This window comes from Cebus imitator, unplaced genomic scaffold (assembly GCF_001604975.1).
Source record: "Cebus imitator isolate Cc_AM_T3 unplaced genomic scaffold, Cebus_imitator-1.0 Scaffold4, whole genome shotgun sequence".
Lineage (NCBI taxonomy): Eukaryota > Metazoa > Chordata > Mammalia > Primates > Cebidae > Cebus > Cebus imitator.
Genome location: NW_016107319.1, coordinates 5,958,560 through 5,976,671, shown reverse-complemented (window position 1 = coordinate 5,976,671; position 18,112 = coordinate 5,958,560). Strand labels below are relative to the sequence as shown.

General features: G+C 39.0%; 1 protein-coding gene across 1 annotated transcript; it reads left to right on the top strand.

Annotated features, from left to right (window-relative positions):
* The first annotated feature begins 1,409 nt into the window (after positions 1-1,409).
* Positions 1,410-11,106, top strand: UCP1 (uncoupling protein 1). The gene is made up of 6 exons (XM_017534279.2): positions 1,410-1,886; positions 2,511-2,709; positions 7,012-7,212; positions 7,308-7,409; positions 8,165-8,345; positions 10,535-11,106. Exons 1-6 carry the CDS (start codon positions 1,761-1,763, stop codon positions 10,647-10,649), a joined length of 924 nt encoding a protein of 307 aa, XP_017389768.1. The 5' UTR covers positions 1,410-1,760; the 3' UTR covers positions 10,650-11,106.
* Positions 11,107-18,112: the final 7,006 nt, after the last annotated feature.

The window sequence follows — 18,112 nt, the reverse complement described above, 5'->3', positions numbered from 1 at the left end:
AAAAAAAAAAAAAAAAAGCCAGAGGTATGCACTGCCAGACTTCAAACTATACTACAAGGCAACAGTAATCAAAACAGCATGGTACTGGTACCAAAACAGAGACATAGACCAATGGAACAGAATAAAGGCCTCCAAAGCAACACCACACATCTACAACCACCTGATCTTGGACAAACCTGACAGAAACAAGCAATGGGGAAAGGACTCCATGTTTAATAAATGGTGTTGAGAAAACTGGCAATGTTGCCTTTTTCAGGGAAGCTCCACAAGCCTGACCTCCCGTGGAAGTGCCTTAAGACTGACTTCTTGCACAGTACACAACCTTTACTTATAGACAATTTGGAGATGATTCTTTATCATGTCTTATTTCCCCTGCTCTTGGAGGACATGACTCTGATTTCCACTGACTCTTTTTGGGGGTTTAAGTCAGGGCTGAGTACCAGAGGCCGTAGATAGCTGGATGTGGATTTTGGTAATATCAAGTGGATCCTTGGCTTATCTAAGACGTTCTGGGAGCTGGGACCTGACCTTGTCTATTTCCCTCTTTCTCCTGTTTCCTATGGTTTCCCACTGTTTTTTAAAAGTTTTTTTTTTTTTAAGTTTTCAAAAAAAATAAACATTGAAAATAAATATCTGCACAAAGATTGAACTAGGTAAGGCCACACAACCCACACATATAATATCACTATAGGTAAGTTAGGAAGATTTCAGGCCTGGGCTAGCTCTGGAACCACATTTTACACTGCTGGAAATAAAAGCTGGAGCACGGGTGACTTTCCCAGGTTCACAGAGTTGGTAAACTGGAGAGCTGCCCCTGGAGCGAAGCAACCTGCCCCGTCCTTTTATCGCACCCACCAAGGAATGCAATTAAAAGGAGCAAGTGGTATCTCATGGTGTATAGTGCTTCAGCAATGTACTATTTGCTTTCTAATGTGTCTATTGTCTCCTTTGACATCTTCTCTCAAAAAGTGATGAAACACTTTCTTTGCAAAGTTCAGAGCGTTCTTGGTTCCTGTGTGAGATTCTTCCAAGTCTGAACTGCGTACTGGGAAGAAAGGGAATCCGGAGGAAGCAGGATGATGAGAAGTTTAAAGGACAGAAAAAGGAAGCAGAGAAGGCTGCAAGGTGCCTGCAAGGTGTCTGGGGAGTGGGAGGAATGAGAGCGTGCCCCGCTCTTACTTCTAGGAGAGCTCCAGCAGAGCGGGACCTTTTACCAGGGTCTCTGATATCATTTTGGTTTCCGAAAGCCCCCCAGCCGAGGGTGCGCAGCCAAAGGGTGACAGGTGAGGCTTGTGCGGGGGCGGGGTGCTGACCGCCGCGGGGCGCCCTCCCTCCGACGCGCTGAGTGCGGGGCGCACACAGCCCAGAGGTTTTGGGGAGCGACGCGAAGTTCCAGTGGTGCGGGGCGAGGATGGGGGTGGGAGGAACCCTGTGCTTCCCGGACACGCCCCCGCCAGGTCCCACGCCCGGGACTTCTGAGACCTCGCGCGGCCCAGCCTGGGAGCTGCCCGGCTATATAGGTCCCGGCGGAACACCTGCGCGCAGAGGGTCCTGCTGGCGCGAGGGTGGGGAAGGGGAGACGCAGGGACTTGGCCCCCACTGCCGCGCGCACTCCGCCTGCAGCCGCTGCCCCGTGGCGGGTTCAAAAAACAGAAAGCGCGTTTGCTGCCCGGCGGACAGGCGTAAAGAGCAAGGGAGAGAAACCCTCCACCTTCAGGCCTGGAGCCCTTTTCCTCTGCACCTCCAGTGTCTGAGTGAAGATGGGGGCCCTGACAGCCTCGGACATGCACCCGACCCTGGGGGTCCAGCTCTTCTCCGCTGGAGTGGCGGCCTGCTTGGCAGACGTGATCACCTTCCCGCTGGACACGGCCAAAGTCCGGCTCCAGGTAGCAAGCCAGAGGGGCATCGCGAGGGGTCTCAGGGCAGAGTGGGGACGTCTGTGGAGCGCATTCCATTTATTCTCTGCTTTGGTGTAACCATTGTTTCTAGGTGGGGCAGGTGGCTTTCTAAAGCAGTCTGGCCTTGTCCCGGGGCTGGTGCTTTGCGATGGGAAACTGGAACTTTTTCTGGGATTAGTTGAAGAATCAAGGACCATAGAGGATGAGCTGACCATGACTACTACCAAATTCTCCCAAGAGTTGGGGTGCACTTAGTATTGGAAGAGCTGAGAATATTGGCCTCTCCTGAGTTTACTAGTCAAGTGCTTTTTCCTTTCTTTGATTCTTCAGGGATTCTGTCCCCTCCTACTGCCCTAGAGGTTCTAGAGAGTTTATGGGGAGAAGAATGTTCAAAATGTGCTTTGTAGCCAGCCTCCCCACATCTGCGCGCGCGTACACACACACACACACACACACACACACACACACCCGTAAGGGGAGGTGGATGGAAGCGGGGGGTGTTGCTGAGAAAAGAAATGGAGAATAGGAACAAGGCGGGGGTAGGGGGGATTCTTGGCTTAAGAGTGAACTCAATGCTCACTCCCTTCTGATCTGCACCTTTCTTATTTCCAGGTCCAAGGCGAATGCCCGACATCCAGTGGTATTAGGTATAAAGGTGTCCTGGGAACAATCACCACTCTGGTAAAAACAGAAGGGCGGGTGAAACTCTACAGCGGGCTGCCTGCCGGCCTTCAGAGACAAATCAGCTCCGCCTCTCTCAGGATTGGCCTCTATGACACGGTCCAGGAGTACCTCACCTCAGGAAAAGAAAGTAAGCCTAAGCCGTGAGCATTCCTGGAAGGGGCAGAAAAGCCTTGGGCTCTCTGCTCTGTTCCAAAAAAAAAAAAAAAAAAAAAAAAATGTAACACACGGAGGAGTGGTTTTCAGAACAAATTGGCGAGAAAACATCCATATTTGAACTCTCTCCCTTCCCCAAATAGTAGCTCATTGTTCATAGAAAGAAAAAATTATGCAAAATCGATTTTTAGATGCAGATTTACACTTGTGAAAGTTACCCAGTCATGGAAGTTTTGTTCCTAATTTGGATCTCCATCTGGAGAATTTGGATGGGCTACAGAATAATGTTTAACTTAAAGCTCTCCGAACAGGGAAGTATATCAGAAACATGTATGGAGCTTGTTCAGAAATCCAAGTGAGGACTACCATGGTCCTCTGAGTCTGAATCCTCCTGTGTTTCCACAAGCTTCCTTCACCATTTGGGTATGCAACTAAGTTCAAACTTTCCATTTGAAGAAAAGAAAGCCAGACTTTTGTGAGGAGAGATGAAAGGACAGGAAAAGACATATTTCCTTTTAAGGGGTTCCTCGTAAGGGCCAGGAAAGACCGGAGCAGAAAAAGTGGATGAATGCTGTAGTGAGTTTCTTTAGGGGAAAAAGAAAAGGAAACTTATTTCCTGAGTGCCAGTGCACTCTAAGAATTCCTGTCACTTTAGCTAGCATTTATTTGAGGGCTTACTATGTACCAGACACTGTTCTAAGTGCTTCAGATACATTACAACTGGAAGGGTGCTAGTATCATGATCCCTTGGCAAATGGGAACTTGAACACAGAGCAGATTTGTAACTTGCCCAAGGTCACACAGCTGGGAAGGGGCAGAGCCAGAGTTCAAACCCAGGCAGTCTGGCCTCTGGCTCCAGGCTCCTAACCCCTGTTTTCTACTGCCTTCTGCACTTCACATGTGATTCTGTCCATGATTCAAACTGCACAACAATGCTGAGTAAAAAGTGTTAGCTGAATATCAGGGAAGTTAAGTAACGTGCACAAAATCACACAGCTAATCAACGTCGGAGGCACTTTCATATGGAGCAGACAAGCCAGAGAGAAGATGTGCTGATGGCAAAAAGAATATATTAAGTGAAATCTACAAGATTTCATCATTTCTGCTCTGAGTAACCTTGAATACTATAACTTTATGGGACAATTTATAAATATTTTCTATATAAATATAGAAGTAAACTTATCCACACAAGTACTTTCAAAGTGAAGATAAAGTCTGGATGTTACTAGATCAAAACTGCATTTTTATATTTATAGATGTAGCAAGAGAAGAGACACAAAGGATGTAAAGCTGCCCATTCAGGTGGTATTCTTCACAGATTGACTGTTCTACTAATTGTTGAAGACTTGGGCCACCAAATTAATAGGATATATCTTGGCAGTATTCTATGTTATACAGATTCAGTTTATTTAGTAGGCTTTATTAAACTTCCATGTGCCAGTAACTGTGTTAGATGTTTAGATGGCAGATGTGTTTCTAAGCAGAGCTTACAGTTAAGAGTATGGGGCGTGTGGGGAGAAGTAATAGATTCTATATTCCATGACAGTACTTGTAATACATGTTGTACTGCAAGTACAGTCCTACTTTGCTTAACGATGGGGATACATTCTCAGAAATGAGTTATGAGGCAAACTCGTTGTTGTATGAATATCACAGGGAGCACTTACACAAACCGAGATGGCATAGCCACACCTCGGCTATATGGTATAGTCTATTGCTCCTAGACTACCAACCTGTGCAGCATGTCACTGTATTGACTACTACAGGCAATTGTTACATAACAGTAAGTATTTGTGTACATAAAAATAGAAAAGATGATGCATCACACTACAACCTTATGGTGGCTGGGATGTCACTAGGTGATAGGAATTTTTCAGCTCTGTTCTGATCTTATGGGACCACCATTGCACAGGTAGCACGTGACTAACTGTAATTACAAGATGGTGGCCACATTCAACAGAACTGTTTAACCTAGCCATGGAGGCATGGTCCTGTGAGATTTTCCTGCAGAGTTAGTGTCTGGATCAATTCTGGAAGGGCCAGCAGGAGTAATCCAGGCAAAGGGCTGAGAAGAGACCTTCCAAGTAGAGTCAAGGTTGTGTGCAAAGGCTCAGTGAGGAGTAGAGTGAATGTAGAGAGCAAAGGGGAGGACGTGTGGGTGAGGAAGGAGAGGTGAAGCCACAGAAGCACGAACGAACCAGACGCTCTTGCAGGCAATGCTAAGGAGACTGATTTTGTCCTTATAGTGGTGGGAAGTCATTGTAAAAATGTTAAGCAGGGAAGTGGTATAAATAATTTACATTTTCAAAAGATCACTCTGGCAGCAGATAGAGTATATATGTAAAGGGGGTAAGAAAGACGTAAGTTGGAAAGCAAGAAATTCTTGATCAGGGTATGCTGTAAAGCACTGGCAATGGGGAAAAAGAGATGTCAATCAGAAAGATTAAGAAAGTATAATTGAATTGACTTGGAGAACAAATGGAAGTAAGGCATAAGGGACAGGTGGAAATATGAGCCGACTTCCAAGTTTCTGGTTAAAGATACCCTTTACTGAGGGAGGATATATAGAAGCCGTCTTAGGGGGAAGATAAGAAATTTCGTTTAGACCATGTCAATAGTTCATGTCCAGTAGGCACATGAGTTTAGGGGAAGAGTCTGGGCTAGATTCCAGGAAGTCACAGCAAGGACTATCAATAGGGTCAGACAGCAGAGAGTGTACCATGGAAAGGACTGAAAAGTGATCATTGTCCATAACAAATAGAAGCTTACTGATTTTCTAGCAGAAACATCTTCAGCAGAGTAGTGGAGTATAAGCCATATTGTAGGGGATGGAGGAAGACATGGGCTCTGAGAAGTAAAGACAAACAATATATTTTGTAAATAAATTTCTTTTAGTTCTTGGAAAAAGAAAAAAAAAGAATATAGCCTCTTCTCCAGGAAGCTTGACTGGGAAATGAAGAGAGGGATTTGAAAGCTGGAGATTGGAGGATAGGAATAGTACATGAAGATACACTGCGTTGTAGTGTGATGCATTACAAATGTGAGCTGAAAGTGAAGGCATTTGTAATCATACGATATTGCCATTTAAAAAACAGCTGTCAATCATATGCTCAGCTCCTGGTCAAGTATGATGAGAAGAATACAATCATGATAGTGATGAAAAAATTCCTGCCAGTTTTGCGGATTTTCTTTGTGCTAGACAGTGTAAGCTCTTTAGCAATATTATTTAACTCACACAACTCTGTGAGGTAGATATTATTATCCCTACTTGACAGATTAGGAAACAGAAATAGAATGGCTGAGAACGTCTATGCTGAGTAAATGTTGCTGAACCATAATTTTATATTTACTTAACTGTAGAAATGAATATTGGGCTTCAAGACTATTTGTATTAAATGATACCTGTCTTGAAAAACATACGCTATTTTTTTCAAAATTTTAAGACAAAAATCACTTTCTTCGCTCCTGTCTTATTTGTATCCCCTTCACATGTCGTAGCCTAACACTAGTTGATAGCCCATATTGGTGCAGCTTGTCCCCCTTCTTCTAAGGCCACCAAGTCCCGTAATTAACATTATCATTCATGGGAGAAAGATCAAGCCTCACTCGTGACTGTGCCTCCTCGCAGTCAGGTAATACTGAAAAAGAAAGCTAAATATATGAAAGAACCAAGCTGAACACAGGAAAGAATCAGGCCACCAGAAAATAGGCATTGTGTTTTCTTGTTCCTTGAAAGTCTTCATTTCTAAAAAATTTCAGATACCTGAAGTTTTCTTGCCTTACTCTGAGTTGGTACACATTTAGTACGTGATCAACACATGAACAGGCATTCCAGAAGTAGAAAGGCTGTAAGAATACAAAAATATGACCAGGTATAGTGGCTCATGCCTGTAATCCCAGTATTTTGGGAGGCCAAGGCAGGCGGATCGCCTGAGGTCAGAGTTCAAGACCAACCTGGCCAATATAGTGAAACACTGTCTCTACTGAAAATACAAAAATTTGCCGGGTGTGGTGGCACTTGCCTATAATCCCAGCTACTTGGGAGGCTGAGGCAGAAGAATTGCTTGAACCCAGGAGGCAGAGGTTGCAGTGAGCTGAGATCACACCACTGCACTCCAGGCTAGATAACAGAGCAAGACTTCATCTCAAAAAAATAAAATAAAATAAAAACGGAGTACAAAAACTTGAACCACTGAAAATCAAAAAGACATGCATGCGCATTCTAGATCTTTAATTTTTTTCTTCTTACTAAATATATTTTTTTCTCTCTGAATAGCAACACCTAGTTTAGGAAGCAAGATCTTAGCTGGTCTAGCGACTGGAGGAGTGGCAGTATTCATTGGGCAACCGACAGAGGTCGTTAAAGTCAGACTTCAAGCACAGAGCCATCTCCACGGTATCAAACCTCGCTACACGGGGACTTACAACGCCTACAGAATAATAGCAACAACCGAAGGTTTGATGGGTCTTTGGAAAGGTAACTAACTTCAATGTGAATTTTGTAACCACCAAAGCTCATACCTACAATTAGCAACTTATCATAGAGTTAGTAAACATTTTTTTTTCCCCCAGGGACTACTCCTAATCTGACAAGAAGTGTCATCATCAATTGTACAGAGCTAGTAACATATGATCTAATGAAGGAGGCCTTTGTGAAAAATCACATATTAGCAGGTAACTTCCCATTTCATATAACAAACTGGTCTGCACCTTTAAAATTTCATCTTGGAGCTTCTGTCGACACCTTATACTCAAACTCTTAACTTTAATAATTTTCTCTTTTTAAAAATTAAGTAATTTTGAACGATGTATAACTTTGTGAGAAACAGAAAAAGACCAAAATCTTAAGTTTAAGAAGTTTTACTACAACAAAAATATTTTGCAACAGAAACAATAGGCAATTTCATCTTATGTCAGCATTATTCTCATTTAATAATATGTGGTACTTTTATTAGAATCTTATTCTTTATACAGCAGAATTCAGGAGGTGTAAGTCCATCCTGCACTATATCCAAATGATCTAGTTATACAAGGAGTTTATCAGTGGTTTCATCCAAAAGGTAGTACCTTAGGATAGGTTCTTAAAAATAATATTCTAACAGCTTCTAGAGACATTAAAATTTCCCTTGGACAATGACTTATTTCAATAAAAAAGTATTAGATGCTCATATATTAGGCATTATTGCAGGCCCTGAGGGCACAGAGGAAACTAACAGGTTATTTTCCTAAAGTGTTAACAATCTATTCAGCCATTTATTCTCTACCATCTTTTTCTAATGCAATAGTTTTCTTATGCTGTTTTATTTATTTATGAGACATCGTCACTGACCTGCTGTTATTAACAGGTTAAGAAAGATCTGATCTGACAGATAACTAAACTACAAGCCCCTAAAAGTCTGACGTTGACCTGTTTCATTGATCCGTTTTAGATGACGTCCCCTGCCACTTGGTGTCAGCTCTGATAGCTGGATTTTGCGCAACAGCTATGTCCTCCCCAGTGGATGTGGTCAAAACCAGATTTATTAATTCTCCGCCAGGGCAGTACAAAAGTGTGCCCAACTGTGCAATGAAAATGTTCACTAAGGAAGGACCAACGGCTTTTTTCAAGGGGTAAGATAGGATCTTCTGTATCTATAATATGTTCTGGCTATGTGTGTGCTTTGGGACATTCTATAGTCAAACAACTGACATTTAGCTTACAAGCCTTAGTATATTCATATACTTAGTATTGATTTTTCCTTGCCACAGATTTCTCCAATCCACCAATTCCACTGTGCCAAAAAGTAAAAAGCCATGATATTAAAATTTTCTGTACTTTGATCAAAGTCTCATTCAAGACCAGTGCCTTTTCCATTGGTCCCAATCTAGTGGAAATGTAGACAGTATTTTGCCTTCTCTGGTCAAGAGAACTATAAAGTAGAGGGAAATCATAATAGAGAGCTATGAAAGAACAAGATTTGATTTCATTTGATGGACTCACATTTTTAAATTGTAAAATTAGAGAAAAGTCATCACCACAGTCTAGAAAAGTGATGCAGATAATTATGTGGTTTGGGTAATTATTACACTCATCTAGAAACAATTGTTGTGCAATAGATTACATATTTCCATAATGAAATGTTGTGTTGGAAACTACCTTCCTAAGAAAATGTAAGAAAATACAGTATGGGCTCTGCGCAGTGGCTCACACCTGTAATCCCAGCACTTTGGGAGATAGAGGCAGGAGGATCACTTGAGCCCAGGTGTTCAAGACCAGACTGGGCAACAAAGCAAGACCCTATCTCAACAAAAAATTAAAAAATTAGCTGACTATGGTGGCACGCACTGATAGTACCCCCTACTTGGGAAGCTGAGGCAAGAGGATCTCCTGAGCCCAGGAGTTCAAGGTTGCAATGAGCTATGATCATGCCATTGCACTCCAGCCTGGGTGACAGAGCAAGGCCCTGACTCAAAAAAAGAAGGAAAAGGAGAAGAAAATACAGTATTAAGTAATTTGTCAATATATCCCATAAGGATTACACTAGTGATTAAATAATAAAATTCTATTCCTTTTCAAACTGTAAGTCCATCCCTCAAGTTTTATAAATTAAGCATGAATGTATCATACACATTTTATAAAAAGTTCCAAATCATCATAATCTGTACTTATAATACACTAATACAAATGAAGTCATTATAAAATTAACAAAATGGATACACCAGGTATTAAAACATTAACCACTTAATAATTTTATTTTTTTCAAATTTAAAAACCTTTTGGGGGAGAAATACTACAACATGAAACCTTGAAAACATTATGCTAAGTGAAATAAACCATACACAAAAGGACATATACTGTATGGTTACACTTAAATGAGGACCTAGAGTAGTCAAATTCATAAAGACAGAATAGAAGTTACCAGAGGCTGGAGGTTGGAACAAATGGGGAGCTGTTTAATGAGTAGTTTCTTTTTGGGGTGACAAAAAGTTTCAGGAGATGGATAGTGGTGATGGTTATACACAATGTGTATGTGTTTAATGCTACTGAAATGGAATTTTATGTTATTAATTCTTTGGCAATTAGAAAACCCACATTGAGAAGTCGAGAAACATGTTAAAAGACTTGAAGGAAAAAAAAAAATGGGTGGAGGAGTGTTTTTTATAGGTTAAACAATAAAAACCATTTAAACATTTAACAATTTCCCTAAGGACAAGAATTGTCAAGATTGAGACAGCACAGATTTCTTGACTCTGGAATTCAATTCACCTACTCAATACTTCTTTGGTTTCTCTTCTTCCTTCCCCCTTCTAACAGTTTCCTACCTCCCATTCAGAAAGCAAAGCAAAACAAGCAAAAATTTCCTCTTCCCTTAAAAGAGGGAAGAGTTTTTGAAAAATCTCATGTCAGAGAACAGAAGAGATGCTTTGGGAGTGAAGGATATTTGTGGATTTGTATAGATGTGATCATCAGGGCTGTGTTGTTTTGAAGTACTATAGGACATCTAGAGGAAACTATTTTCAGCAGAGGAAGGAAAGATGAAGAATAGCTACTTTTATTCATCTTCACTTGAGGAGTGGCAAACAACCTTCTTGTACTATAATAGCTTTAAGATTTTCAGGCTGAGTGTGGTGGTCTCTAGTCCCAGTTACTCCAGGAGGCTGAGGTGGGAGGATCACTTAAGCCTGGGAGCTCAAGGTTGCAGTGAGCTATGATCATGCCACTGCACTCCAGCCTTAGTGACAGGGTGAGGCCTCATCTCGAAAAATAAAATAAAAGAATCTCAAACAAACTAGTAGAATGATGACATGCGCTTTTCTAGGTTGGTACCTTCCTTCTTGCGACTCGGATCCTGGAACGTCATTATGTTTGTGTGCTTTGAAAAACTGAAACGAGAATTGTCAAAGTCAAGGCAGACTGTGGACTGTACCACATAATCAGCTTCAAGAAAATGTTGTAACATACCAGTGGGAATCTTGCTAACTGAATCATTTAAACGAACAAAACTTATTCACTTATTTTAACCTAAAAAGATAAAGGAATTTTGGTACAGAGTTTTGGACTTTATACAAAAAAAGAAAACTAATGCCTATTTCATATTACTTTTATTCTCAGTGTCTTAAGAAAGGGAAAGTAAAACATTCAGTGTATATCCTGGCAAATGTAATGCAGATAAGCTATTGCATTTGACCATTTTTGGAGTGCAATTGTGTGACCGAATGTGAAAAACTTTAACACGTTTTAATTACAATTCCAACTGGTGTAAAAGAAACTGAGTGAAATGCAGTTTATATTTATAAATACTTAAAAATGAAGTTATTAAAAAGATTAGTTTTTTATTTATTAACCACAGTTGTCAATATATTCAATAAAATATTGCTAATACCTTTTAAAGTCTGTCTTTTGAAATCTACACCTGGGTGTAAGAGAGGAAGTTCACCTAGAATACAATATTGCCCAATAGCAAGTGCAGGTCTTTAGACTCATAGGTACGAACTACTCTGAACATTATTAGTATAGATTTTAATGTTTAGAGTCCATATTTGATGACATCTTTAACAACTTCTAATCTAAGACACTACACTACATTCATTTTGGCAGGATTGTTACTAGTGTCCTGGTATCTGTGCTAGCATCACATAATTTTAGAGCTGTAGGGGACTTCAGAGAAGACAGAGGAACAGTTTGAGGTTTCTGCTGAGATGAAAATGAATCTTCATGGAATCTTTTAGCAAAGCCAAATTCAAATCCATCATTAGCAACTGTAGTAACCTTTTTAATGCCTACAAACTGCAGGCAGAGGAGAGGGAAACAGTAAACCAGATATTAAAAGAAGTTTAAGACAAAGTCCAGCCTGATTTTAAGCCAATTGGACGACCAGGAAGGCTACAGGCTGCCGGGCACCATTCTAGTTCTGTTTTAATCAACTCCACATTACATTTACTACTGGGGATTCTCACCTTGCCTTCATGCGTTATCTTCCCCATTCATTACCTGCAAAAGTTTCTTGTAGTACACGTCTTCAGTGACCCACACATGCCATTTTGCTCTTTAGTACTTGCTGGCTTGACTTCCTATTGTCATGTCAGCATGTACCGTTTTTAGGGTCTTCTGGCCACCAGAGCCAGCTTTGCTCACCTGTGCATGGCATTCTAGAAGAGCAGGGAAAACAATACAACCCTAGTGCAGCCCTTAGCCAATAACTGGTAATAGTATATAAATATTTCAGTTCCCTCAACCCTCAGGTGGAATACCGCTGAGAGATCAAACTATAGTAACACAGTAGTATTTTGCTTACTACTGTTAACTAAAAAACCACAGGGTCTTCATACATTTGAAAATACTTTATTTCTTACAAAGGGTTATAGCCTATAAGGTGGTCATTCTGCAGGCTAGGAAGCATATCCTCCAGCAAAGACCAGAGGCAGGGACTTCTAGGAAAGGAAGAGTAAGACAGGAATTTAAGTTGAATGGTTTGGGCAAGTATATTCAATAGGCTACAAGTAGATCCATGAATATTCATGAAGGTAGTCCTGATGCATGCATATTAAGCGAACATGCATGTTATACCTTGGAGTGAAGATTTAGCATTTAAATGTATTACAGTTACATTCAAAAAGCGAAGCAGGGACACCAAGGCACACAATGCACCATCTCTGTAAACAGGCCAGAGCCAGTCCGTGGTGCTTGGTCTCTTATTAGGAGAAAGCTACTAAAATCCTTCTCTTGTCCAGTTAAAAAGCTGTAGTTACGGCTGGTGGAAAGTGGGCTGGAGTCAGTCAGCACTCGGTGAAGCTGCAATTGCTACGGAAGCTCAAGGCCACTGTTTAGCTGCTCGAGAAAAAGAAAAATCTTGTGGCAGTTAGAAAACAGTTTATTCTTTAAGTGTAGGAGTGTGTGACTTAATCCTGCCTGGCATGGCCTTAAGTCCTATTATAATTTGGCATCTTATAGCTCACAAGTGATATGAAGGTGTATACAGAAAATCCAAAATAATTGGCATACATAATAAGCGTTTAGCAAAGTGGCTAATAAAATCAATATTTAAAAGTCTACATATCTGTATTTCTATGTACGAGCAAAAGGAAGTTAGAACATAAAGCTGTAAAAATGCATAACAGCATTTAAAAATAGTACCTGGGAATAAATGTAACAAAAGATGTGTCATATCATATGGAGAAGACTAAAATGCTACAAAGAATATTGCCACAAAGAGTCTGTTCCCTCAGTCTGTGATCTCTATTTTAACATTCATCCTGGTCAGTTGTGTCTAAACCATCCAAGGGTGAGGGTATATAACAAGGCGTGTCTGACCTTTCATTCTATCATGGCTGGGAACTCAGTTTTGAGGGTTTCTCTGGGACCACCTTGGCCAAGGGAAAGCTTCCCAGTGGGAAGCTTTAGGATTTTATTTTTAGTTTAGAGTATTTGTGGGCTGACTTCTATTCCCTGTCTCAGTTCCCTACTTCTTTACTGGTGTTTCCTGGCATCGCCTCCCAAATGAATTGCAGATCCTTTCCTCAAGATCTGATTCACAAGGAATTCAAACTAGGACAAACCGCAACCTTAGAGTAAGTAGTATGTTTCTTTCAAGAATAAGGGAGAAAACATATAACTTTATTTCTTTGACCCTGGTCAGGCAATGGGCAGTTGCAAATGGAGGGAAGAAAGTTGGCCAATTCCTGGTATAGAGAAACATCAGTCATCAGAAGATATTTGAGGATTTACTATGTACTAGATACTGTATACTATTCAGTGGTACATAAAACAAGCGTAGGCCCTGCCCCCATACAGAGGGAAATATAAGGGAATCCATCCGGTATCAGAAGATACCTGGGGATTTGCCACGTGTTCTGATAACAGCCTCGGTGATCTCATCTAATAGGTAACAGAACTGTGGAAAAAGCCCCTATAGGCCTGAGAATCACCACAAAGTTTTTCTTTTTCAATGCAAAGCAAATGGTAATAATTAGTCTGTTCCTTGTTAACAAAGCAAGCCATTATTTGAAACAAGATATAAAGTCTACAAATCATTCTTGCTTTTGTCTTCATTTGTTAAAATGGGAACATTTTCATTGTGGAATATAACATATATACATAAAAGTGCACAAAGCAAATGAATATTTTGATGTATTATTACAAAGGGAACAGGTAACACAAGTGAAGCTTAAGAAAAATAAAATTGCAAGTACCACAGAACCACCTCCACTCACTGGATCACAATTTGAGACCACCTGAACTTCGTTTTCATGGTAAATGGTTTTCCGTGTGTTTTTACATGGATTCACTATTTAAGTATACATCCCTAAATTATAAGGCTCGTTTGTCTATTTTTTAATTTCATATAAATGGAATTATCCAATATGTTTTATGTGTGCATCTTTTGACCAATATTATGAATTCACACAACAGTAGGCTAGCTAGGCAGCTCTGCTAATCTTAGCTGAATTCAGTTGGCCTTTAAATTCAGGCCAAGGGTTTATGAGCAGTTCTGATCAACTCTACGTGACTGATTCATCTGGTACCCATGGACAACCCGAGGCATGCTCTTTTACATGGTGACAGCAGAGGTACAAGAATAAGCCCAACTGTTCAAACCTATTTCAAGGCTTTATGTCCACTAACATTGCATTGATTGTGGCAAGTCACATTGTCATGCCTAACATCAAGGAAGCAAGGAAATGCACTCCTTATTGGGAAATGGAGAAGACTGAATATTTGCTGAATAATTCCAAACTGGCACAGCACATCTGCTCAACATGGTGCTAGAAGTCCCAGCTAGTGCAGTAAGACAAATAAATGGATGGAAAGAAATAAGTTACAGCTCATGAGTGATACGAATGTGTACACAGAAAATCCAAAAGAACTGGCATACATGAGTTCAGCAAAGTGGCTAATGAAATAAATATTAAAAAGTCTACATATTTCTATATACCAGCAAAAGTTAGAAAATAAAGCTGTAAATATGTATTATACAAAAGCATTTAGCCCAGGCATGGTGGCTCATACCTGTAATCTCAGCACTTTGGGAGGCCGAGGCAGGCAGATCACCTGAGGTCGGGGGTTCGGGACCAGCCTGACCAACATGGTGAAATCCCGTCTCTACTAAAAATACAAAAAAATTAGCTGCTCATGGTGGCGGGCACCTGGTAATCCCAGCTACTCAGGCAGCTGAGGCAGGAGAATTGCTGCAGTGAGCTGAGATGGCACCGTTGCACTCTAGATTGGATGACAGAGTGAGACTCCATCTCAAAAAAAAAAGCATCTTAAAATAGTACCTGGGAATAAACATAAGATGTGTAATATACTATGAAGACTACAATGCTATTGAAATATGTTTTTAAAAACTATATAGGTATATAACACACTCTTGGACTAGAAAAAAACTGTTTTCACATTTATCTTACAGATTTAATGCAATCTATACAGTCAAAACATTTATTTTTCTCATTCATGGTCTGTCTCTCTAGAGGCGAATGATTTGCATCAAACTGCTTCACAGGTCTCCAGAATCTTTCCAAATTTGATTCCATATGTTTTACTGTTAAGTATATTTGTTGTAGTTTATTTATAAGGAAACATTTTATAAAAGTAATCACTATTTCTCATTTTTTTAAAAACATAAATGAATTTTTATCAAATGTTTTTCCTGCATCTAAGAACATCATATGATTTTCAAATGTTAATATGAAAAATTACATTTTATTCTGGTCAACTGACCTGAGCCACAATTGATCACATATTAAAGCAATATATCTATATATGCAAGTCATTAATAAATTTATTAAGCTTCTGGATTCCATATGCTAATATTTTGTTTATAATTATTGTATCTAAAGTGACATTGGCATACAATTATTTTTCATACTGTTCTTGAGTTTTAGTCATCCAGGTTATGATAGTTTCATGAACTGCGGAGTCTATACTCTATCATTTGCAAGAGTTTGTGAAAAGTGATTTTACTCTTACATGTAATTCAACTCACTGATGCAAGCCATACAGAATTGCAGAGTTGTTACAAAAAGGGTTTTAGTTGCTAATTCAGTTTAATAGCTCTAGGACTTTCCCCTTTTCTGGTACACTTTTGGTAAGCTGTATTTTTCTAGAAATTTTTGTATTTCATTAAAATTTTCAAATTTCTGACAAAATTAATATTTTTTCACTATCTATAGAACTTGTAATGATGTCCTGTATTTCAGTCTTGACATTTGCTTTCTTTTATTAATTAGTATCAAGTTTATCAATATTAGTCTTTTCATGCAAAAACTTATTTCTGTTGATCCTTTGTGCTTGTTTGCTATTCTATGCATTTTAAGCACTTATCTTTAATATTTCCTTGCCGCTTTTCTTTACATTTATTGTGTTCATCAAACTCCTTAAGATGAATGTTTTATCTTTAATTTCCAGCCTTATTTTGGAATATATACATATATTTAAAACTGTAATTAGTACTAACTTTAGTAAGTACTGCTTTAACCTTATCCAACCAGATCCACCTGTAATATTTTTGTTTATTTCAAAATAAGATGTACCCCTCCCCCCAACACACAGAGAAATGCTATGCAGCTGTAGAAAGATAAAGAATGACATATTAATGTAAAAATAAATCCATTTTATGATGGATAATAGAACTTTTATGTAAAGTTAAGAGTAAAACTGCAGTCTAGCATGAATTACTCCTACTCTGTAAGAACAGGTGAGTGGAGGTGGTGGCTTCTTTTTAAATAAAGGAAATTTTCAGTCTCATAACCACTTGTTTCTCATTCAACATTGTAAATAGGTAATTAGCAGTTAAAAAGTCAAGAAAATCAAAACATTTTTCTGTATATTCTCATTTACTTATAGCAACATGGTAGGAAAAATAAGAAAAACATTTAATGAGCATGAATGACTTACATTAGGGATGGAGAATATGGAAAGAAAGAAGTATCAACAGAAGGGCTTACAACAATTTCAACATGTTTTTTATTTGCTTACTTAACATTCCAAACAAAATGGCATTTTACACTATTGCTTTTACTTAAGAACTCAACTGTCTTATCAAAGTAAACAAAAATCCCAATTCCTTTAAGTATCCAAGTGGTACTTTTTCCCCCACAGAAAGCTACTGCTTAAATATTTTTTAAATACTTTAACAGAAATATAGAATCATCCTGTAATAGTAAGACAGTAGTTGGGTCTCACCTGTATTACATTTAAAACTTTTCTCATTAAAAACTGAATACAGAAAAAAAACCAAAACACCTTCAGTCATGATTCCTCTCAGATTTTTAACAATTCCACTAATCTTCATTAAAATTGCTTTTGTAGAGAGGTGTATAAATATGAAAATGGAAAGTAAGCCTTCCCACACCTGTTCAGAGAGAAGTGGGTTAGAGCATTTATCCTGAGAAAAGAGCTGCTGGTCCCCATTATTTCAAGAAGGATAATAAACATTATGGCCCTCCAAGTCAAACCTCCTATCTTCTGTGCCACCATCATGTGTAACGTTTTCTGTTCTGGCTACAAGCATCTACTTTTCACACTCATGGGATGCTTCTCTTTTGAGCAAATCTTTGATGAAGTTGTATCCACTGAATGTTCTCAAAGGGGAGAAAGAGTGCATGAGTAATTATAATATTGGAACAAAAGTGAAGAATACATATATTTTCACATAGAAAAAATACTTACAAATCCAAGTAGCTCCTAAAAATAGAAAAAAAATCAGATGGACTTTTTTTTAAGAAAAAGATTGTTTTCTAAACTGTAAATGGTGCCAGGAAGACACTGATTTTTATATCTAGCTACATCACCGTATTTATGTACAAACAGAGGTTGGTATAGCTTCACTGATACCCCATGATTTCTCCCTTTATTTAAAGATTGTCTTTGAGACCCTATTAGAACTGTAACTATTAAATTTATAGACTATTCCAGTCACTGGCACACTCTCTTCAACCTGGCACATACAAAAATTCATTTCAACATTTATTTACGTTTTTGATGCTAAAACTAACATAATTTTTAGGCTACTTCTGAAGGCCATAATATTCTATCACTACTATGGCATTTTGCTAATTATTACAGAGATAGGTAAGATTCTAAATATGGACTTTAAGACTACATAAAATTCCAACTCCATACGTCAAAAGGGAAAGTAGGAAGGCAGACACAATTTTTCTTTTCATGTATCTCACTATCATGAGTCTGAAGGCTCATGCTGCATTCTAATTTACAACTGACATTGGTGACATTTTGCTTGGCTTCTAGACTCAAACCCTAAAATTTGTTAGTGGCTTTTAGATCAATTTGCTGTAAGACTATCTGAAATGCTTGCAGATTATTTTAAGTCAAAACCAGAATGTTAGCTATAATGTACAAATGGAGGTGGATTTAAAGAACATATTATTGCATAAACTTT